General features: G+C 45.2%; 4 protein-coding genes and 1 long non-coding RNA gene across 8 annotated transcripts; 3 read left to right on the top strand and 2 right to left on the bottom strand.

The window, feature by feature from the left end:
* The first annotated feature begins 3,995 nt into the window (after positions 1 to 3,995).
* Positions 3,996 to 5,719, top strand: Inx6 (Innexin 6). 4 transcript variants are annotated; one of them, XM_033383933.1, is made up of 3 exons: positions 3,996 to 4,100; positions 4,170 to 4,838; positions 4,907 to 5,719. In XM_033383933.1, the coding sequence occupies exons 2-3, from the start codon at positions 4,179 to 4,181 to the stop codon at positions 5,630 to 5,632; spliced, it is 1,386 nt and encodes a 461-aa protein (XP_033239824.1). In that variant the 5' UTR covers positions 3,996 to 4,100; positions 4,170 to 4,178; the 3' UTR covers positions 5,633 to 5,719. The 4 variants fall into 4 exon arrangements, with proteins under 4 accessions (XP_033239824.1, XP_033239825.1, XP_033239823.1 ...); XM_033383934.1 differs by having other exon boundaries at positions 4,000 to 4,100; positions 4,161 to 4,838; XM_033383932.1 differs by having other exon boundaries at positions 4,011 to 4,838.
* A 273-nt stretch (positions 5,720 to 5,992) lies between these two features.
* Positions 5,993 to 7,067, top strand: LOC6901572 (uncharacterized). Its single transcript, XM_002134209.3, has 4 exons — positions 5,993 to 6,141; positions 6,211 to 6,275; positions 6,329 to 6,388; positions 6,451 to 7,067. The coding sequence occupies exons 1-4, from the start codon at positions 6,057 to 6,059 to the stop codon at positions 6,886 to 6,888; spliced, it is 648 nt and encodes a 215-aa protein (XP_002134245.1). The 5' UTR covers positions 5,993 to 6,056; the 3' UTR covers positions 6,889 to 7,067.
* A 6,355-nt stretch (positions 7,068 to 13,422) lies between these two features.
* LOC117185012 (uncharacterized) lies at positions 13,423 to 16,365 on the bottom strand. Its single transcript, XR_004470505.1, has 3 exons — positions 16,006 to 16,365; positions 13,728 to 15,923; positions 13,423 to 13,648 (listed from the first exon to the last, which is right to left on the bottom strand). It is a non-coding gene; the product is annotated as an uncharacterized lncRNA (long non-coding RNA).
* A 1,506-nt stretch (positions 16,366 to 17,871) lies between these two features.
* LOC4814624 (N-acetylglucosamine-6-phosphate deacetylase) lies at positions 17,872 to 19,803 on the top strand. The gene is made up of 4 exons (XM_001354900.4): positions 17,872 to 18,234; positions 18,565 to 18,833; positions 18,890 to 19,430; positions 19,488 to 19,803. The coding sequence occupies exons 1-4, from the start codon at positions 18,003 to 18,005 to the stop codon at positions 19,667 to 19,669; spliced, it is 1,224 nt and encodes a 407-aa protein (XP_001354936.2). The 5' UTR covers positions 17,872 to 18,002; the 3' UTR covers positions 19,670 to 19,803.
* Positions 19,804 to 21,255: 1,452 nt separating this feature from the next.
* Rab10 (RAS oncogene family member Rab10) lies at positions 21,256 to 23,479 on the bottom strand. The gene is made up of 4 exons (XM_002134210.3): positions 23,033 to 23,479; positions 22,203 to 22,402; positions 21,989 to 22,078; positions 21,256 to 21,788 (listed from the first exon to the last, which is right to left on the bottom strand). The coding sequence occupies exons 1-4, from the start codon at positions 23,157 to 23,159 to the stop codon at positions 21,591 to 21,593; spliced, it is 615 nt and encodes a 204-aa protein (XP_002134246.1). The 5' UTR covers positions 23,160 to 23,479; the 3' UTR covers positions 21,256 to 21,590.
* Positions 23,480 to 23,764: the final 285 nt, after the last annotated feature.

Here is a 23,764-nt window from a genome sequence, read left to right as displayed (position 1 = left end):
AGCTGCTGTCTACCCTCTAGTTATATGGTATTCGTACTGGCATCTCCCTCTGTCGCTTTGTGTCCCTGTGTCTGTGTGCACGCCCAGTAAATAAATATAATTAGCTGGGAGAATCGTACCCTCTTCGGTCGCCCCGTTCTGTATTTGGTTCGGTTTCGGCCCCGTTCTGTTCCATCCTGTGCCTGTGTTGTGTGGCACGCAAAATGATATGACACTAAATCAAAGTTATTCAACTCACGTCGTGAAGTCATTAATCGAACAATGCACGGCGGGAACATGCTGGGATACATTCGCCCACACACTCCAAACATATGCTGATATCGTCTTTGCCGTCGCCGTCGCCGTCGCCGATGCCTTCGCCTTTGGCTTTGTCTTTGTGTCACGTTGACGGCCATGTTGGCACATAATAACGGGTCCAGCCCCTTGACGACGATGATGGTGATGATGATGATGTGGCCTCAGAGGTAACTAGCGTCATCGCGGGAGCCATCATCCAACTCTTCGGACTCTCTCAACTCCGATGCATTATTAAACGCATAAATTTCAAGCCAAGTGGCAAGTGGCAAGTGGCAGCGACGCGACCTGAAATGCCAGAGACAGACACGCGTATGGGTGGGTACCCAGTGACAGGCCCTTGCTGGAAACCCTTTCCCGAGTGATGATGGTCAGTGGTCGCGAACAGTGTCGCGGGACTGCTCCACGAGCACTGCCTTGCGGTGGTACAGCAAGGAGCAGTCCAAGCCTTCCAAGTGCTTTTGACAAGAGTTCAGGCTGTGGCGAGACATGTTGTCAGAGTGGAGTGGACCCGGCATACCCGGCCAACCGCAGATCTGCTCTCCAAATTCAGTCATAATTTATACGCGATCCATTCAATTTATACGAGTATTCCCTTTTTTAGATTGCTTGGCTTGCCCGTGGTTTTTTCAACGAAAAGAAGTCGCATCAAACAAGTAAGTAACCCAAGAAGTTCCTCCTTAAAACTGAGTCAAAACCAAGGCTTCGTAGATATAGAACACCATCATTAGATTGCAGCCATATAAGTACAATTCATTTAATCTGTATCTCCATATTTCAGATTGCAACAAGCCCGAATATCGAAAAACAGAACTTCAGAACTTGCCACCAGAGGTTACCAACAGTGTAATTTACGGGTAAAAGCATTGCCAATTATGGTAATGGAAATAAACCTCGTTAATTATTGGGAAATCGTACCAAAGTTTAACAAAGTTTGACCGATTTTCGCATCAAATAATCGAATCGAATCGAATCGAGTCGAGCTGGGGAAAACGCAAACTAAACCCTGGTCCACAGACAGAGCAGAGGAAGAATGGGCTGGGCTGTGCTGTGTTAGGCTAGGCTGGGCTGGGCTGGGCTGGCAGCTGCTTTGGCAGATTTATGCGGAAAAGTAAACCACCATCGACCAATCCACGAGTACAGTATCCTTCAGCGGCCAACGTTTGACCATACAGCAGTTACCGCATTCAGGAGTTACAGCGCAGAAAGGGATCGGCAGCGGCATCGGCATCGAAGCATCGGGAATGGAAATGGAAATGGGATATTGGGGATATGCGAATGGGAGTCGTCAACGGGCAGGGCAACTGTCGGCCGGAGAATGGAGAATGGCCCGGTAATAGGATTATGCCTGGGCTCCATCAAAGCCAAAACAACCGCAACCACGCATAATTGTTCAATTTATTTATTTAAGCACGAAATGCGTGGCCATAGCCCAACACAATGCCCACACAAACACACACACACATACATAGCCGTCGAAAAAGTGGGGAGTCGGGGAAAAAGATCCTGCCATCCATCCTTTCAGCCATTCATCGTTTCACCCATCCATGGCTGGACACCCTTGGCCAGACACCCGCACCCAGTACCGGCCACGCCAGTCCCCAGCCAGAAAAGAGCTGGGGCTGGGGCCGGGACTGGGGCTGGGGCTGGGGCCGGGGCCGGGGTCGGCAGCAAACGTTTTTCGGTTTTTGTGGTCAATGAAAAATCGCTTTAAATAATGAATTTCATTTAAATAAATATTTAAAAAGCTGTCAGCGAACTTTTATGGGCTTTTATGGGTGGTGTTTCGCATTGGTAGCCCAGCAAGCGGATCATCACCTGGCTGTGATTGGGGCCGTTGTGGGCGAGTGTGGGCGGCTGCCAAGAAATTAGTATCTATTTAATGCGGTTATTTGGATTATGGTTCGTTAAATGTATTCCATCACGTGCAATAAGCACTGCAGATCAAACCCAGCTCTGCTGAGGCAGATTTTGTGATATCCATCGATTATTTTCATACTTCCAAGAGACAGCATCCCATTTCAGAGTTGCACTTCAATCGATTGCAAAGTTTCGAGTTCCACGATTGTTCCGGAACAACCAGGGCCTTCATACTGCCTTTTTTCTGAAATTCTTGCGTGACGGGTGAAAACATCATTTTTGCTGTTCTCTGCTTAAAATATTTCTTTGGTTGGGATGCAAATGCTAAATGATTTTCCTCTAAGGCTAAGAAACGGTAGAATGAAAGTTTGCTTTGGTTCGTTTTTGGGGCCGTCTGATGGAAATTATAATACCCTCTACAAGGGTATGGCAACGTTGTGACTTCTTCATTTAACGTAATTTCAATTCATATTTCATTTTCATTCTCATTCTCATTCCTCTTTTATGGCCAAACAATCAGCGCAGGGGCTGGAGGTGAATGGATAAGGGATAGGGCAATTGGTAGACACGAGAAATTATAATTATAATTTTTGCAGCCCGGGTATATACGGCACCAGGCCAGGACTAATTAGTCTCCTGAGCGTGTTCTTTGATTCCCGATTTCTGATTATTGTAAATCTCTGGTCACGCACAAACGAAACAATTCATAAATTTAATTTTTGTGGCCCTGGCAATAGCGGAAGAGAGGAAGAGGGAGAGATGCAGAGATGGATGTACAGCGAACGGAGGCCGGGAGTGTGCCCTGGGTGAAGGCTGTGAAGGTGGTGGGGCAACTGATGCTGGAGTCGCCACTCGACACGTTCCAGTCAACGAATTCCCACAATAAACATTTGCACGGGGCCATCCGGCAGCGAGGATGATAATGTGGATGACGATGTAGTTGCTGCTTTCCACTCCCACTCCCACTTCCAACGATGATGATGATGATGATGATGAGGACGATGTGGGTAATGACGCTGATGACGACACACCGTTGGGAATTATTTGTATATGCAGTCATGTAGCATCGATTAATCATTTTATTATTATTGCCATTCGTTGCCGTTCCCATAGCTCGTGATCCTCATACATACGAGTACCACTGCGAGGATGTCTGCGTGAGTCTGCGTGAGTGGACACCCGGGGCAGGGGTCCTAGTCGCGGTGCTTAGGTGCGGATTGATGATGGGTGATAGGTGATGGCTGATGGAATTTAAAACGCTGTTCATAGTCGCTTCCAGCAAAGTTTACCCAATTGATGGGTTAACAAATCAAGTGCAAATACCACGTACTCGTGTCCAAGCTGGCAATGCTGAAAAAAGAGCATCAAGCGTGCTCTTGCCAAAGTCTAGGTATCTCTAGTGCTCTAAAGACCATAAATATAGAGAATCGTTGCATTTACTTAAGCTCGAACGATTAAATCGGCACTTACACTCATCACTTTCCGTAATGATTAGCTGTGCTACGATCTGGCAATGCCCAATTTTGGCAATGCTCCACAAATTAAATTTGTACTAAATTGTACAACACTTGACACCACACAGAATGCATTTCTATCGGAAAGCAACTGCAAACAAGACTATACCAGAAGTGGATCTAATGTAGAGCTTTTTGCCTTGGCATCCACTACACTCCACCGTCCACTTCGACAATCTTCCAATGAAGTAAACGTAGATTGTATCGATATCTATCGATGGTCAATAGCATGCGACTCTGTAGTAATCCGAATCCGAATATTATCATTAATTGGAAGATTGGTGGCAACTCAGTTCCTATTTGCACTTCAGTGCTGGCAACACTGCACAAAGTTAATCGGCTCTACAATCGATAAGAAATGAGACAGACTTGTCAGATTTTGTTGAAAACAAAAAAAAACCTATTTCTGGAAAGTTCTTCCTGCGGCAAGCGGTAAGCGGAGTCCTGGACCGCAACAAAACACAACAACAACAAAAATACATCAAATAAAAGTTCCTTAAGATTTTGGCTATGTATGCGGCAGTGAAGCCTCTTTCAAAGTACCTGCGCCAGAAGACGGTGCGCATATACGACCCGATATTCACACTGCACTCCAAGTGCACCATCGTGATCCTGCTGACCTGCACGATCCTGCTGTCGGCCAAGCAGTACTTCGGAGAGCCCATCCTGTGCATCAGCACCAGCAGCCACACGGAGTACATACAGTCCTACTGCTGGACAATGGGCACCTATATCCTGCCCACCGAGAGCAACAGCAGCGCCGGGCTCTTCTTGCGCGGACTGCCCCCCGCGGACTTCAATCGGAGCGATCTGCGCAGACTGATGGCCAGGGATCAGCAGTTCGTCCGCATCATTTCGATAGCCGAGGGCGTGGGTCCCGAGAAGCGGGGCGTTACGAAGCGCCTCTATCTGCGATATTATCAGTGGGTGTTCATGATTCTGCTGTTCCAGTCGCTGCTCTTCTACTTGCCCTCGTATCTGTGGAAGGTGTGGGAGGGGCATCGCATGGCGCAGCTGTGCTGCGAAGTGGCTGGCGCCATCATCCTGGAGGACACCTACCGCACCCGGCTCCAGATGCTCACCAAGTACTTTCGGGCGAAATTTTCCAGCATCCACTGCTGCTATGCCATCAAGTATACCTTCTGCGAGATGCTCAACCTACTGATCAGCGTAAGTATACGCCTTGTAAGCCCGTCGCTCCAGGCTTAGGCTCCTCTCTAATCTATAAAGCATTCCAGCAGATACTGAACTTTTGGCTTATGGATGTGGTGTTCAATGGGTTCTGGCACAAGTACATACACGCCCTGGCCGCCATACCCGTGTACGATTGGCAGCTGTGGAACATGATGAGCTCGCGGGTTTTTCCCAAGGTGGCCAAGTGCGAGATGTTTGTGTACGGGCCCAGCGGCAGTCCGAACGTGCTCGACATCCTCTGCGTCCTGCCGCTGAACATCCTGAACGAGAAGATCTTCGCCGTGCTGTATGTGTGGTTCCTGTTCATCGCCATGCTGTCCGCCCTGAACATCCTGTACCGCCTCGCTCTCGTCTTCTGCTCCCACTTGCGGCTCCAGCTGCTGCGCACCCATCTGCGCGGCATGCCCAAGTCGCATGTTCGCGAGGTGCTGTCCACCGCCGGATACGGGGACTGGTTCGTCCTCATGGGCGTCAGCATCAACGTGAATCCCACGCTCTTCCGTGAACTGGTCGAACAGCTCTACACGGAGCTGATGGAGGAGCGTGCCGGCCTGCACGCATCCTCATCCAAAAGGCAATTGTCATCTGCTCACTACACGACTAACAACAATCCACAGGAGCATCGTTCGATTGGGGCGCTGAGCCCCACTCATGCCGATAGGAATCCATCTGTTCCCACCCTGACTCTGATGGCCCCCACCCTGAATCTGATGGGCTCCAACAATGAAATCGTCAGCATTGACCGCTTCTGCGATGAGAGTCAAGTCTGAGATCTTTCAAACGTTCATGTAACTGCATTTAATCTCTTCTTTTGAGTTTAATTATCAATATTGTTTAGAGTCTGTATTTTACGTACATTTTCTGTCTTTCATTCAGTGGAATGATGCAAGATGTCTGCTTATTGATTCGATACCACACACGCAGGGAGTGTTTTATTTCTTCAATGGCTTGATCATTTTTCAACAACTGCTATGGAAAGGTTCGGTTCGCAGAAATGCACTGTGCAGAAGTAAAAGGTGTACAATCATACGTTAAACGAAAGGCTAGTCAGACCTTTCCTGGGCTCGAATGTAAACATGATACATATCGGTGGTGCCACGCCAAACGTTAGGGCTCTGCCAGATGTGGCGGAGTCTATAAAAGGCCCATGTACGCTCTGGCTGAGGCACAGTTTTCAGTTAATACCTGATCGAAATGCCGTCTATGGGGAAATCGTTTGTGTGCATATCATTCATCCTGCTCCTGGGTGCCACCATCCACTTTCAGGACTACTGGCACCGTGAGTTTCACCGTTCATCTCTCTTCCCAATTAAATATTGATTGTATTTATGGTCTTATGCCTTCCCAGCTTACTGCTCGAAGCCCTTTGTGAACATCGGTGGACGGTGCTATTTCTTCTCCTCCAACAAGGTCGTACGTAAGCCATCCGTGTGCCGGGGTTCTCTCTAATGATTCCCTTTTTGTAGCCCACTTACGAGTACTACAAGGTCACCTTCAAGACTCGGGTTCTCAGTGTGCCCGTCGTAGTGAGTATTTGCATTTGAATCCGCCACAAGGGCCCGAATTATTCGAGTCTCATCGACTTTAGATGGGTTGGCTTCATGCGAACCTAGGCTGCGAGGCTATTGATGACAAGTCCCGGCTGGTAACTGTTCGAACGGTCGAGGAAATGAAACAAATTGCCTACTACTTGAAGTACAAGGCACACGCCGCCACCCATGCTGTCTTCTGGTGCGGCGGTCATCGCGGACGCCTGTCCAATCCGGACGATATTGATCACAAAACACTCTACGACTTCTACTGGCACAATGACGCCCTGCCCATGAACTATACCAACTTTGTGAAGAAGGAGCCACCAAAGACCCGCTTCGGCGATGGCTACTGCGTCTATATGGAGTTTACGGGCACAGAACTGGTCATGGGTGTGGAAAAGTGTGATAAGAAGTTGGCCTTCGTCTGTGAATGGGACCCAAATTTACCCACACCACCCAACCCATTCGCACCGAAACGCGACACCACTCTGTAGAGTATTTAAAAGCTGCATTGCACAAGTATATAATTTCACGTTATATATTGGCAATTGGGACACTAATCTAGGGACATTTGATCGCTTCCAAAAACATTTCTTCGTTAAGTAAAAAAACATTTGATCTTTGTAATAGATATTGTTTGAATAAATTCCCATAAAATAAGGAAATGTTTATACAAATACGTTTATAAGAAACCTGATTCAGAATGATAGCGAAACCTAAGTAATCGTCCCCAGATTCCTTGTTGGATTGAGTGCCCAGAAGTATGTACTTATCATAGAGACTCTCAGTAGGGATCATTTTTGCTGTGAGAATCCCCTTCGCCTTAAGTTAATCCATTCATATATATTTTTCAAATAAACGAATTGCATTAAAATGCTAATAAAATGCACTAATCATAATGAGTGTGGCGGGGGGCGGTGGGTTAATGGGCTGGTATGGTACCAGCAGGAATAACGCAAAAACTTGAACAAACTGGCAAAAGTTACACAAGCCCTGAGAAAGCGTAAGATGATGGCGATGATTGCAAAACACTTCTTCGTCTTCCGACCTGTCTGTCTGTCCGTCCGTCCGTCTGCCAACAGGTAGGTATAGTGGGGGTGCATGTGGCTAGGATGGCGGCGATGACAACACAAATGGCGGCAATTACATGCAGCTACTCATACAACAACAACAGCCCCCGCAAACAGCCTCCACAACTGCATCAGCAACAAAGAGGGATCAAAAAAGAAACGGCCGAAGGTGACCATTTGACACCCTTGCAGATCCGTCGTTCGTTAACAAATTTTCATCAAAAATTGCCATAAGCCAACAGAATAGACCCTGAGGCTCGAAAAGGCTCTATGCTAGAAGGAAGATATTAAAATGGAAACGATTTCACTTACCCTTTGATCTAAATATAATTCATATTTAAATTAATTATTTCCATATTTAAATTGAATATATTGCCTTAAAATTGAATATATTATATTTAATTTAAAGTATTTTACATTTATATTAAATACTTCTTAGTACATTTATTGTATATTTAAATCCAAGGGATTTTTGTATATTAAAATCAAAGTTATATAAATTTAATTTCATAAATGTTTATTTAAGAACCAAATATTTAATTGAAAGTGAACGAATTATATAAGAATATATAATAGCTATATGAGACAAAAAAATATTATTATAAAAAATCAATATTTACTGAAAACAACTTGCTTGGTAACCAATCGTTCCTAAGAGAGCTGCCTTAATATATATTTTATATACTGATAATACTCGTAAGTATACTGATCCGAGCTTAGATCGGGAATATATGTATTTAAATATATTTAAGGCTTGGAAAAGCTTCATTGCTTTGTTTCAAACATCTGCCGGAAATCATAATACCTTCTTCAAGGGGTATAAAAAGAAAGACGGTGAGAGCTCTCTCTCCTGCGGGAGAGCAGGAGAGCGGGCAGAGTAAACATTACTGTGTCTGTGGCAGCCAAAGAGAGTGCAGGCGAGAGAAAGCGAGAGAGCATTGGGTGGGGGGAGGGGGGCATTTGGCGTGAGGAAAAGCGTAAAATAAACAAAGTTAATTTTAATTAAAAACCGCAGGAAACCGAAAAAACAACAAAATGCTAAATAAAATGGGCGTGAACAAGACAGGAGGCCATTCTCAACGATGACGATGACGATGACGATAACGATGGCGATGTTGAAGTCTTGCATATGCAAGTGTAATGCAATGAGTGGCTTAAGGGGTGGGATGGGTGCTGTGGAACAACAAGGTACAGAGTGGAGGCAAATAAACGGGAAAGAGGCAGCCAGAGAGGCAGCCAGAGAGACAGCCAGACTGCTGGCTGCTGACTGCTGACTGAGTGAGAAAGAGAAAACATGCCTCCAGCTGTAACCGAGCAGCTGTAGCCGGTTGTAGGCCCACTAACACTAAACCAACACTGGCGCCCCACACCCCACGGCACCACCCCCTAAGCCCGCGCCGAAGCGCCCTCGGAAGACCCACCAATGGATAACTGTAACAAAGACACATGTAAACAATTTCGTTTGTCTTCATCACTGCCTTTACCGCTTTCCGCCTGCCCCCAGCTTTAATTATACAAAGGGAAAACTTTTCCCGCACCACCCCCCTCGCACCGCACCGCACCGCACAGCACTCGCTTCCAAGAAGAAAGTTGAAAGTGAGCAACGGTGAAACGATTTCTAACCTACAACCACCCCCACCCCCACCCCCAATACACATTCCCCACCTCAGACCGAACGGCACTCGCTCAAAAGTACAAAATGTGCATTGTACGTCTCCGCTCCCCATTATCCGGGGAACATGGGAACCAAATGCAGTCCCATAAGGAAATGATTGGGAATAGCCAAGTGGAGAGGCTGTTGGAGAGGAAAGAGGTTACAGGTTGAACAAGAATGTCTTTTATTTATTTTAGTAACGAAAAGCCCCGTTTGGTTCTCTAAATTAGGAAAAAAATATGTTACGTAGAACCAACATGAAAAATTAATGAAAGTTCAGACAAAAACAGCAAAAAAACGTTGGAGAATGCGATGAGCAACGGCAAGGTCCGCGGCTCTACATTTATACCCGATACTCAGTCAGTAGGAGGACTCACAGGATTTTACACACACAATTTTATTGCTCTAACACTTGTAGACAGATAGAAAGGGCTTTAGCGACTTTTCTATTGAGGCTAATCAAGGATTTATATACTTTATGGGGTCGGAAAAGCCACATTCCTCTTCGAGTATCGAAAGAAAATCCCAGGATTTCATCCCTACAACCATTAAAAGATACAACCCAATTAACCTCTAAGCGATGAAGAAGGAGAAAGGCACTCTGAAAGCAGAGAAATATATGTATATCAAAAGAAAGAAGAAGGCCACAGAATGGCTTGGCTGATCAGAAACAAAGTCGAGCACAAATGAACTTCCGATCAGAAAGGATGCCAGAAAAAGGGTACTTTTGGAAAGAAGGCAATATTGAAGAAGAATATTGAGGCAAAGGAAAATTCAACCCAAGAAGAATTAAAAAAGACAACATCGACATCTGAGGCACCCTCAAGAACCCATGGCCATAATCAAAGACAGCCAAAAAAAAAAAAGAAAAAAGAACCCGATAGCAACCATACCATACCAACCAGGCTGGGTTACCATCGTTCCCGGTCGAGTTGTTGGTTGTTGTCACTGGCGGCGCCACGAACAAAGAAAATGGCAAATAAATTAACAAGTTAATTGAGTTTCGTGTTTAGGCAGCGGCGAAACGAACCCAACAAACCCCAAAACCTTATGGCCAATAATCGAGTGGAGTTAGGGCTCCAGGTGGGCGAATGGCCTCCCCTTCGTCTCACCCTCACTCTCCCTGGGCGGATGGTGTCGGGCTTGTTGCGGTTTGTCAGGTGCGTTAAACTGTGCGGTCCTCGCTGCGGCCGCTCTTCGGTTATTAACAATTAACAATTAATGCTAAATCAATAGGCCAGCGCGAGTAGAACTTGTTTGAAAGGAGACGCATCACCTTCCCTCCCCTCCTCGCCCCGCCCCTTCTCCCACATGCCACCAGACTTTTATCTCGGACTGAGAGGACAATGTCATTTATATGCTAATTAGGATAGCTCAAGGAAGGCTTTTGGCCCCATGGTCTTGGAGATCTTTCAGCAGGACACAATTCTCGACGAATTAATTAAAAATTGTTGCAAACGAAATTACCAAAAAGCAACGCCACGTTTCGACAGCAAATGCAATCCGGATCCGGATACGGGTCCTCATCAACAGCTCCGAGCCCGAGCCTAGTCCCTGCCCATGGCTCTGGCTCCGCCGTGGCTTGGGCTTCGGCTCGCCATGCCTATGCAACGGGCGGACATGTGTAACAAAATCATTTTTCAATTACATTTTCGGGTTTTCGTGTGTGGTCCCAGTTTGGTCCGTTAGAATCCAGCCACGACCACATACCAGGGCCTCGTCCCCGGCCCGACATACTAGCTGGGAGGGAGGGACGAGGACGAGGACGAGGGTGGGTCCACGCCCGGCCTGGACTGGCCTACCACCCGCGGTGGTGCATATTGAAAATTTGCTGCAAAATTGATTCCACGACATTTTTGCGGACACGGCCATAGCAATGCGCTTTTTGTGACCACCGATCGGATGAGCAGAGCACGGATCCTGAAACAAGCGGGAGGACAAAGCGAGGATGAGACAAGAGAAATCCATACAAAGGACAGCTTAAAATGAGAGCTGATAAAAGCGAACGAGACTTTGATTGGAATACGGGCATGATGAGACAACGACTAGACATGACCACGTCATGACCAAGAGCCTTAGCTCTCATAGAATCAATCACAAATGTTCTTTTTTAACTCTAACTTATTTATGCATTTAAAAGAAATAAGCCAGTATATGACCTGACTAACAAAAGTCACTTCTGGCTTTCGCGATTAAGTATACGTTCGTTCTAAGAAAAGATAATTTTCTGAGTTATTAAATATAAAATCGTCTCCGGTTTTTTCTATGTAAATCTCCGGAAGCAGCTGACGTACATTACTGGCATTACCTTACCAAATTCCAGGGTAATAAAAGTCACAAACTATTCCTTTAGACAAGATTGGGCCAATTTACTGGGATTTTTTTAGATAGTTCAATATGTTAGGGAGGCGTTGAGGTCCTTCTTATAGGAGATAATAAAGGAAAACATGGCTATAAAAATAGCGAAAAAATTGAGCTTCTAGGAAACAAATTGTTAGATATAGCCTTCCGATAAGTAAGACAGATTCTTTATTTATATAATTTTTGAGCCCTTGATCCTCTCTGCTCAACTTTTCATTGCAATTTTGGGTAGGGCTTTGTAGGGCTTTCCTATGTATGCTGCAATTTGTATGGCATTTATGTAGGTTCAAATGGCTCTGTTAAACGTTTAAATCATACATAGGTACTCGTATGGCATTTGTTGATCGGGAGGGCATAGCACCGAAACCGATGCCCAAACCAAATCCAATAAGGTGGCATTATCTGTAACCGAAACCGTTTTGCCAGCAAAGGCGTTGATTCAATATCATACCCTACGGCCGTACACATTCAGTTCTGCCTTTTCTGCCATTACTGTCCATGGCTGTCCCTCGTCATCGCCCTCGCCCTCGCCTTCGCCCCGTAATGCCCAAGGCCCGTATTCCGTAGTCCGGACAGAGCGCTATCATCCCCATCACCATCACCATCGTCGTCGTCATCATCCATGCTGTGCCGTGCCGTGCCGTGCCGTTTTAATCAATTATAATTGCTAGCATTTTTGATTAGTTGGCACCTGCCCCAGTCATCAGCAACGTCCAAATGGTTGGGAATCGTTTTGGTCAACCATCCAGAGCAACGTATGTTGGATTCCGGTCGGTATGTGGCTGCCCTGCTGCTGCTGGTGCGGGCCTGCAATGGGTGTTCTGGCCAAGAGGAGACGAGACGAGTAGAGAAGAGAAGAGGAGGCTGGCAAACATTTTACGTAATTGCGCACATATTTAAATTGCGTTCCATAAAGCACAATACATCAAATTATGAACCAAAGTAAAGTAAATCTAACAAGACAGACTCAGATGTGGAGATGGGAATAAAAATGGTGGTGGTCCTGGAGGTGGTCCTGGAGGTGGTCCTGGAGGTGGAGTTGGAGTCCTGAGGCCAGTTAATAAGTAAGCTGCAGGATTCATCTTGCTGTCCTGTCCGTTCTTTGGTCTGTCCGTCTATGCATCCAGTGACTGGCTTCGTTTGACTTTCGCATGCATTTTGCATGAGATTTTTGTGCACTCAAAACTGAGAAAAATATCTATCCATCTGCATTCGGGCAGATCTAAGATCTTTACGTTGGATATTATAATGTGATGAAGATCTCAATGAATTTATAATATTGAAATGAAAGATCTTAAGATTGGTTGGAGAATCCACGCATAAATTTTTTCTCACAGTGTACCAAAAACACAGACAGAGCATTGCACTGGCAGTATAATTTATTTAGATTGTCTTGGCAAATATTTATGCACATGTTTTTATTGATTTATAAATCAGTTATTTCCCTTTGGGGCCAGGCCAAAGCCCTGGCCTCGACTCTGTCCGTAATTAACGAAGAGGACAGGCCCGGGGTAGGGCCGGGGTAGGGCCGGGCTCAAGTAGCCATCAAGATAAATTACCTCAAAAGCGATTTCGGCCATATCGGGCCCAGTTGAATGAAAACTTCACCGCACTTAAGTGTCGCATTATGGTTCCCGGAAGGGAAGACACTTACCCCCACCACGAACGGAGTTCAAAGCTAATCCCTTTCCGGGCCTTCGCTGGCTCCCGGATTAGAGGCAATTGTCCGTGAGTTTGGGAGGGCAATCGCTATACTTGTGGGTCATATCCTTATCCATGGCTGGTTAAGTTTGCAACTGATTTGATTCCATCTTGGCCAATTGTCCTTGCCGGCCACGCCTGCAGCTAAACGTTCTGCCGCAACGAGAGTGGCAGCAAAAAAGGACCACCCCTCCCCGTTCCCCATCGTCCGACATTCCCCTACATGTGTATGTATATCCAAATCGTTTTGATGTGTCTATGTGTGTACCTAGAAAATATTTCACAGGCAATTTCGCATCTTCACACACAGCTTCGTCCTCATCGTTGTCGTCTTGGTTCTGGTCTCCATTCCCGTCTCCGTCTTCGTCCCGGTGCCGGTCCTGTTCCTGTTTCTGAATTCCTAGCCTCCGTCTTAGTGCCGGTCCTGCCACTCCTGGGCAGGGACATCCACTATTGTGCATATACAAACTGTAATAAAAAATTCAGTTCACGTCTCAAGCACTTATTGATACGTGAGCATAGATGACATACACATGCTCGTACTCACCCTCCTACTCCCACAGACACAGTCATAAGTAGCGCATATATATGCATAGGGTCTGTATACGGGGCGGGGCGTGGGGAATCCTGTGGGCAAGGACACTGGACCCCGGACAGGGGACGGGCAGCAAAGGGCATGTCCTGACCGACCATCAAAAACTGCCGTCAGTGGAAACATTGCGTGAGAAAACAAAAACAATAAGCCAATAATAAATACAAATTCAATAAAAAATTACCTTCAAAGCCAGATATTTGTTTAAATACAATTCGCACAAAACTCTTAATTCCTTGAACAGTTTTCATGATTAGTAGCTTATATTTGTGGGATCTAAAGCCACTAAACGGATATATTTACTTACTCGAACCATTAAAGAAATTGTTTTAAATTTTAACGTTGCCAAAACATTAAATAAATATATTTTTGTTCTGGTAAATACCTTTAACGACGCCTAATCAATGAAAGTTTTTAAAACATACAAAAAGAAATGTTTTCCTGTCAAAATTTTGAAAATAAATACCGCAAAAATGGATAAGCTTTGCATTTGAAAGCCTAATATTTCCCAGACGGTAAGCCGAAGCTACAAAGTGTTTGGATCTGATTTATCAGCTTTTTGGGGAAATTATTGAATATTAAATGACACAATTTCGAAGGACATTTAAGGGGTTACGGAATGGCAGAGGGAGGGCTCTAAAATCGGTCCACAGACCCGAGAAGGAGCTTGTGCCGAAACACAACACCGTGGCATATTGCACGGTAAAGTAATTCAATTCTAAATAAATGCAGAACCGAGTCGATTTAGTCCGTCCGTCTGTGTCAGCAGCAGGAAAATGACATTAAACATTTCTGTGACACATAGCAACATTTTAATTAATTAAATTTACTTATAATTGTGCGGTTACGTAAACGTACATTTAATACATACTCGTAAATATACGATAAATAGCCACCTTGAATAATTACTCAAATTACTCATTAAATTAATCATTACACTTCAAGCGCAGTGCATAATCCTGTACGCGGATTTGCAGATCTTTCAAATGGAATACATGGGGCAATCAAAACACTTCTAGATCTTCTAGATCATATCTGAGCAACGTCTTCACTAGAAATACAAGATATGACCATATTTTATTATTGGGAATACGTAAGAATGTACATATGTATGTATTCCTTTTTAAGAACAGCAATAGAAACTACCCGCATAAATCAAAAAGTGTGCCAGTGTCCAGCAAAGTAAAGATATTTTAGCCGTGTATAATATTTCAAAGAAATAGAAAGATACAGAGAGAGATACAATTTGTCCGGTTAAAGGTGGATCACAATTACCATCCATCTTAATCTCTCGAACCATCGCTCATTACAGAACGAGAGCCACTAGCACGTCGAAATGAAATACGTGCCATGTTGTTAAATTATCGCGGTTGCAATAACCGAAAGCGTTTATACATTTGTACATTTATTCTCTATGCCCAGCCACAGCAAAGGACCAAGGTATATTGTACGAGTATTTGCCCAGAAAGGATCAATGCTATCCCTGCACATCCTTTACCGCAGCGACTGGTATAAAAGGTGGGTCTTTCGGCACTTATACTACTAGGGTATTCTGGTTTTATATAGATACCTTTTATTCCCAACGAATTGGTATTATGTGGAAGGACCCACAATTCGAATAGCTAGATATTTTGTCGATTTAGAGGGTATTGAAAAGGTTTATAGGCCCGGACAAATGGCATTATCACTTGTTTTATTTCGTTTGTGGAATTTTTGTTTTTATAAACAGCAATGAATTGGCATTCGATTAATTAATTGGGAAATTGCAGTCAGAGACACGCACGTCTGAAGGACTCCATAAGGAGCATTGATTACTTCAATTTTGTATACCCACATACAAATGTATATACTTATACATATGTTTGTATGTATGTATGTACCATATATAAAAGCACTCGGATATGTGTGTAAATGGACGCGAACAAATCAATTAACATTATTCATTCAAAGACAATTAATTCCCATAATTAAGTCTTATGAAATGCGCTCTTTGAAGTGCCAACTAAATGATGGATGCCAACCACAATATTGATGGTAAAGAAAATGATTATAAACGGAATCGCGCACAATAATCAGAACCATACATACTTGTACATACTCGTATTTTTTAATTTTATGTCAAAAATCATCATCATTGTTGAATGGTCCCGTCTGTTCAAAAATATTCAAATAAATGAATATGAATATTAATATAGGGAAAGGTAGTATTGAACGTATTTATGTATAACGGTACCTTAAGAACATGAAAGAAGACGTTCACAAGTTGTTGGTGGGTGGGCGGATCGCAGAGGTAGTGGATCCAAAGCTCTGACCGAAGAAGGTCCACGTGCAAACAAGTATTCGAAGTGCAAGCGAAGAATAAAGTCGAGCGCGTCTCGCTGTATGCATATACATACATACATATGTACATATGCATTTATTTCGGTTTAACAAGTTTACATTCGCGGCTGGTTGCAACGGGGGTTGAAACGTAATTAAAATGTATGTTAATGCAAGTTCGAGCTTGAAAGCTTAAGTCGCGTGTGGATCTTGAGAGCGAGCGCGAGAACACTGTCAGAGAGCGATAACAGGCTGTTAAATTGGGGTGCTAACAGCGCTGCTGCTCTTTTAAAGCTTTTTCAGCTGAACAAGTAATTTACATATGTACATATGTATGTATGTATATAAAAGAGCGTTTTTGTCCGCCAGTTGCTCCATCTCATGATCTTACGGCTGGCGTTCCCTTCCGAAAGCTTTCCAAAGAGCGTCTTTTCAAGGCAAAGCAATGCCAAAGATCGCTTTAACTATATTTGCCTATTATGGTGTATAGCTCCTGCTCTCACACTGTCTCCGGCTCGCTCGCTCTCTCTCGTCACGCCTAATGTGCACGACACAAAGGAACGAGGCAAGCCAATCTCGGCATAAACAGGTGACACCAAGAGAGACACAATAAACTGCAATGGCATATATCGTGGGGTGTCGCAAGGCAAAGCGATGAGGCAGAGAGGGAGAGAGAGAGACAGAGAGAGCACACGGGGCGGGCCGAGATGCACACAAAGAGTGGAACATTTTGTTAAGGCCACTTTGCGACATTTTAATTTAAATGCTAATCAGTTGCCAATAGAGAAAAAAGAACGAACCTATGCATCCCACCTCGAGTGCACTCTTCCCCTCTGCCACCCCTTTTTGCAAGTCATTTGAGTAGAGCAGGGCATAGAGAGGAAGTAGGAGAGAGGAGGAGGGTCAGGTGAATATCAAGAGAGGGAAACAGCGCTGCAATTTGTGTAAAATGTCGGCCATTGTGGATTAGCAGCAGCATCGGCCGCCGTCCGTCGCAGGCGGCCTACGAGTATGTGCTGTTGGGGCGACGGACAGGAGGCTGTCGTGCTTCCACCTGCAGCTAACGGTTTAGTTGCGATGCCCTTCACAAAAGGGTACAGCGACTTAAAGAAGGCGTTTCCCGTTACCATTTCGCTGTTACAACGGCTGTCCGGCTATAAGGAATTCCACGGGATATATGTACATGCGCTATAGTGTTTTTTTTGTTGTTGTTGAACGTTTCATATATTTACTTCTCAATGGATCTGCGAGGGTATCAAAGGCTTCGGCTGGGCCTGCTTTATGTTTGTTTCTGTTTGGGGCTGTTGTTGGGGCTGCCGTGTCATCATTATCATTTGCATTTGCATTTTCGGCAGGCGGGCAGTGGCTCAGCACCCTGTGCCCTTGTTTGCCTCTGTTGTTTGGCAAATATTGCCATTTTATGCTGCGTCCACAGCGTACGTCTATGGTCCGGCGATAGCATCAGCAGAGGCACTGGCATGTGAGTGTCAAAGTGGCGAAATGGCTAATTCCCCCAAGCATTTTGTGCCATAAAAACAAATTGGACATGGGCCACAGAGAGTGTATAAATAGTCAACCCAAGAGTTAAGAGTGCAATCAAAAATTGAGTTAAGGAATGGAACGAAATGCATTTACATGATTTAAATCTCCCACATCAATAGACAAGTATCGATAGGCTGCACACTGCCTAAAGGTGGCTGATGAGGCACTCAAAGCACTGCCAATCTTGTCGATATTTAGGGTATTTCTATACTCCGCACCTACCAGCACTTGCGGCTTACCACTATGCAACACTGATTGTTTGTTATCGTTAATTTCGTTTTCGTTTACGTTTTACGTTTTTTTTTTAATGGACTTTAATTTGTTTTCTGTTTAAAATAAGCTTAGTTTAGTTAACGACTGCCTCCCGCCATGGCCGCACCACGACTCTGCGACTGTGATAGCCCCACGCTGCGACTGCTGCAGCTCACCAACTGCCGCCTGGTGCGCGGCCACCAGTTGGTCCGCGACGATTTGTGGGTGCGCGATGGGAAGATCATCAATCCTGAGCCCATATTCTTTGACGAACAGACAAGAGCCCACAGGCGCATCGACTGCCAGGGTGCCATCATCGCCCCCGGCTATATTGACCTCCAGATTAATGGTAAGCCCCGCTTCCACCATCATCGCTATTCTCGCACTCCCATTTGGAAATTTCACTTTCGCTGCGAATTCAATCAGTCCGTCAAGGTCGGGCGGGTCTTCTCAATTCGCCCAATTACATGATGGCCTGGCCGTCCCCGTAATCAGCTCGTTAATCTTATCGCCCCTTTGGCGGTCCCACAAGTGGTGCACCGCACTGGCGTCACGATAGAGCTAACCCAGCTTGTGTGATAAGCTTTGCCTTTGTTTTGGGGTCGCTTTGTGCGTGGGAATGACCCCATTAATGCCTTCTCTTTATTGAATCCACACTTCGCATTGCACTCCCGATCAGGTGGCTATGGTGTGGATTTCTCGCACGACAAGGACACCATTGAGGAGGGCGTCACCAAGGTGGCCAAGGGACTGGTCCGGTGTGGCGTTACCTCCTTCTGCCCGACGCTAGTGACCTCACCAAATGCCAGCTACCACTCGATACTGCCGCGCATACCCAAAAGAGTGCCAGAAGGAGCTGGAATCCTGGGCATCCATGCCGAAGGGCCATTCATAAATCCCCAGAAGAAGGGTGCCCATCCTGAGAACTGCATTCAGACAATTGACAAGGTAAGCGGATCTCTCAAGTCTCAAGTCCCATTCCTCTCTAATGATCTAATCTGCAGGGTCTGGAGACACTGGAGACGACATATGGATCGCTGGAGCGCCTCAAGATCATTACTTTGGCGCCGGAGAAGGTCAGCGATCCGGAGGTGATTGGACAGCTGGTGGCCAAAGGCATAACCGTGTCCCTGGGCCATTCCGCAGCCACACTGAGCGACGGCGAGCGTGCCGTCCAACAGGGCGCCACCATGATCACGCATCTGTTCAACGCCATGCTGCCGTTCCACCATCGGGACCCCGGCCTGGTGGGACTGCTCTCCTCCGACGCCGTGCCCCAGGGACGGACCGTCTATTTCGGCATCATTTCGGATGGTGTGCACACACATCCCGCTGCGCTAAGGATCGCCTATCGCACTCATCCCGACGGTCTCGTCCTGGTCACCGATGCCATTTCGGCCTTGGGCCTGCAAGATGGCATCCATCACATCGGTCAGCTGCCGCTGGAGGTCAGAAGGGGCAAGGCCTTTATCGCCGGCACCGAGACCCTCTGCGGCAGCATCGCACCCATGGACGAGTGTGTGCGCATCTTCCAAAAGGCCACAAGTGAGTAGTGCTGCTCTGATCCTCTTCACATCGTAATCGTTGTCCCTGATCCCACAGATTGCTCTATTGTGTATGCCATTGAGGCGGCCACCTTGCATCCTGCCCGTTGCATCAATATCGAGCACCAGAAGGGAACCCTAGACTTTGACTCCGATGCCGACTTCATACTCCTGGATGACCAGCTGCGCGTACTGTCCACCTGGATAGCGGGCTCCTGTGTGTATCAGTGCGTCAAATAGTACACGCTATACATATTTATATGTACATATACACGATAGAAGGATATAGAAGCGATACTGGGATGCACATATGTATTATACACGCACGATTCTCTGATTAAACTGTGAAATCTCTACGTTCCAATTGCAGAGTAGTTCTGTATTCTGTATTACACGCACAAGCTGTGATTTGTAGGATGTCCCTGTATGTCCCTCAGCTCAAATCTTTTCACTGGATAAAAGTTGTAAGATTGTGGAACAATCGTTTGAAACACGACTCCTCAAGTGATATGTCTGTTAATATGCCTACAAAATGAAGCATTATTCCAAATATGCACTACACAGATCTGTTCATTCCACCGAAGGAACCTTCTAATCCTTTGGATGGTTCGAGGTCTTTGCACATCGTGCTTGGGTTGAGATCATCACAAAAGTAGATGTGAAATCGTAGGATCGCCAACAAGGTTTCCTTTCACCACAAAATACTCCGCATGCAGCCTTCATCGCTGTATTGGGGATATGGCTTGGATTGTTCATTATATTTTTTTTAATCGGTAAATCATTTGGTGTGGACAACTACACTAAATCCATATACAATTACAAATAATAAGTATTACACAAAAAAAATAGGTTTACAATAAAATTACAAGAAGGAAAAAGTACACAAACGTACATCATAATATTTAGGTTTTTTAGGTTTTAGGCTGGGCGCGATTAAAACGATAACACCCCGCCCTTCCTCCCCCCACACTCACACACACACACACATATGGTGTGTACTATATATATGCATTGATCAGAAAACAATTGTGGAAACAGGCACAGCGAAACCCCTGGCATGATGAGTGATTCCAGACCCAGAAGACCCCCCAACCCCACCCCTCCTCACTCTGCGACAACTTACAAACAAAACGAAACGATACAAAAACGAAAACGAAGCTACATATATAAGTACCATAGCATATACACATGAGTATATATATAAACCTATGTATTACTGGTAGGTATCCAGGCTGCAAACACAAATAGTACGATGAAGAAAAACCCACCCACACTTTTGCCAGAGGACTACGGACTGTGGACTGTGGACTGCGGACTGCGGACTGTGGTAATGGAAGATGGAAGATGGAGCAGTAAAGGTGCGCTGGTGTAGTATGTACTAGGAATCATGGTATATAGCATATCAAAAAATGTTCCATTATAAAAAATTGCTTTGTTTTTCTAGCGTTCTCTCGTCTAGAGATGGTCTATGGAAATAAGGGTGTTGTTCTTCTGTGGTACTCCCTACTCGTATTACTCGTATTGTAAAAAATCTGTCCCACGTTAGCTAACTAGAAATCGCTCAAGATGTCCGCTTTCCTGGGAAGCCTGACACGCCTGACACGCCTTAAACAGTCCTGGAGTGCAGTGCCCTGAGACAGACATGAAATGCAGTTCTGTTTCTCCTTCTTCTGCTTCTCTCGCTCGCGCGGTTTATAATTTTTGTTTGTTTTGTTGTTGGTCGAGAATTGTTCTTGGTTCAAAATGTGTTGTGCGTTAACTAACGTATCTGTATCTCTAGCTGTTTCTGTATCTGAAGCTTTCTTATAACAAACATCTTTGTCGTCTACGGATTGTAAAGTTTCTTCCAAATGTTCGTTGTTACAAATTGTTTAAACTTTAGGTAGGTTGTTTCTGTTACTGTTTCTATTGTTTGTTTGCTTGCTTTTCCTTCTGCATATCTTCTTGTAGTAAGTAATTTCTCTCGTCTCCATCTACCCCGGTCTGTGTGTGTTTACGTTTATTGCTTCATTTGCGTGTGGAGCAGTTTCAAAAACCGATCCGCAAACCCCCAATATCTCGTCTCGCGTCACACAGCTAAACACACGCCACCGCCACCGCCACGGCCACGGCAGAGAGAGCCTTGACCAACGGGCCGGCCTCAGGGCCACTCGTCCCCGTTTTACGCACAGCATTTGCTGTAGCCCGGGGCCTTGTCATTATTCCGGCGATCGATGACGACGCGCTCAGGATTCTCGGCCGCCTCCTTTCCAGATGTCTTATCCAATATGGCCTCGGCAAGCTCGCAAAAAGCACGCTCAATGTTGGTGTTCGACTTGGCGGATGTTTCCATGAACCTTATGCCGTGCTCGCGGGCAATCTAAATGGAGAGTATTACGGAAATAGTCAGTTTATACGAATGGAAAGATGTCTTGCCTACAGCTGCGATCAATATCATAGTGGCAATGAGAAGCATTTCTTCCTTTCTGCTCATAAAATAGAACTTATAATTTAGATATTGCCATAAAAACACTATTCTGTTGACCGCTGCTGTAGCCATAATGGTTGAGTTTTGCTTACCGCCTCGCCGCGCTCTTTGTTCACCACACGCTTGTCCGTCATATCGCATTTGTTGCCCAGTATCATCTTCTCGACATCCTCGTTGGCATGCTGCAGAGAGCCACAGAAGACAGAGAGAGAGAGAGAGAGAGAGTGAGAGCGAGCGGAAGAGAGAGAGTGATGATGATGATGAATCAATCAGCGAACGGGACCACTTATTTACTCTTGCACTCACCTCGTCTATGTTCCGTAGCCATTTGACGATATTCTCGAAACTCTTTTCGTTCGTTATGTCATAGACTAGCATGATGCCCATCGCCCCGCGATAGTAGGAGGTGGTTATTGTGTGGAATCTCTCCTGGCCGGCCGTGTCCCATATCTGTAGTTTGATCTTTTTGCCCCTCAGTTCCACGGTTTTGATTTTGAAATCAATTCCTAAGAATAAAATTTAATCATACGTTATGACGTCACAATATGCATTAGAACGCCGACTGGCCATAAACCAAAAAAAAAAAACAGTTGTCCTCTCTCATAAATTATGAATCACCACAGCACACACACGACGCACACACACACACAGCCCATGGGGCAGACACGGATATGGTAGTGAGACAGATAGATAAATAAATGTTTGCACGTATCGGTTACGTGTATTAATCTAGTTTTATTGCCTAACTAGGGGCAGGGCTACCGTAACCCGCACTCCACAGGCCGAGTCCAAAGGCTGCAACGATCTGTACATTCACACATATTTATTTACATATGCAGAGAGAAACAGTACAATGCACTCACACTGAGAAACATAAGCATACATATGCGCACATGTCGAGATGCCTTTGCAGGGAATATTCCCGTTTCTGATCCCACCGATAAGACAATGCCACGCCCAATTACACACACGCATATCCTTGACACAGCCGCCACCGCCTACCCACTGACACAGCTGACACAACTCCGGCATCTACACATGTGCATACACATGTACTACATAAGTAAATTGTAGGCAAAGTGTTTGTACGAATATCCCGTTTGCCTTTTGGACAGGCCATGGCCCATGTCACTCACCTATGGTGGATATAAAGGTGGAGGTGAAGGCATCATCGGAGAAACGGAATAATATGCAGGTCTTGCCAACACCCGAATCGCCAATTAGCAACAGTTTAAAGAGCAAATCGTAGGTTTTCTTCGCCATTTCCACACACCAGCGGCTCTTATAGAACAAAGCACACACAAACACACGCGCAGCACACAACGCACGCACCCACACAAACACACACACACACACACCCACAGCACACAGGTGACAAGCGACTAATGCTCTTGCTCTAAATGCAATTTGTATATGCTTCGCTTTATTTAAATATGTTTTGTTGTTTCTTGGCTTTGGATGCTGATTGATTTGATGAGAAACGTTGATTTATTTCAGCTATGCGCATTTGATTTGACTTTATATTTTTCTCTTTTTTCTGACCCTCAGAAATATACCGAACTGCGTCACAAATATCAAAATATACCATAAATATACTGACGAATTACATGTATTCAAGTCCGATCATGTTCCATCGTTTTTGATATACGGTTGAATATTTCCAGCAAGCTAAGACCCTCAGCTCTGAACTTATAGTTGCATCCGATTACTAAATCAATTTCCTACAAGACAGGTTAAACTTAAGCAAACGTAAACTTAAACACAAAGAATGCTCACTAAATTAGTTTTCTTACACGGTAACTACACGCTGACTGCACATTTGCTACATATTAACTACATTTTTATGTAATTACCAAAAGCGACAAATT

Source organism: Drosophila pseudoobscura, chromosome X (assembly GCF_009870125.1).
Source record: "Drosophila pseudoobscura strain MV-25-SWS-2005 chromosome X, UCI_Dpse_MV25, whole genome shotgun sequence".
Classification (NCBI taxonomy): Eukaryota; Metazoa; Arthropoda; class Insecta; order Diptera; family Drosophilidae; genus Drosophila; species Drosophila pseudoobscura.
The sequence above is the reverse complement of the archived record's forward strand: the minus strand, read 5'-3'. Positions and strand labels throughout refer to the sequence as shown.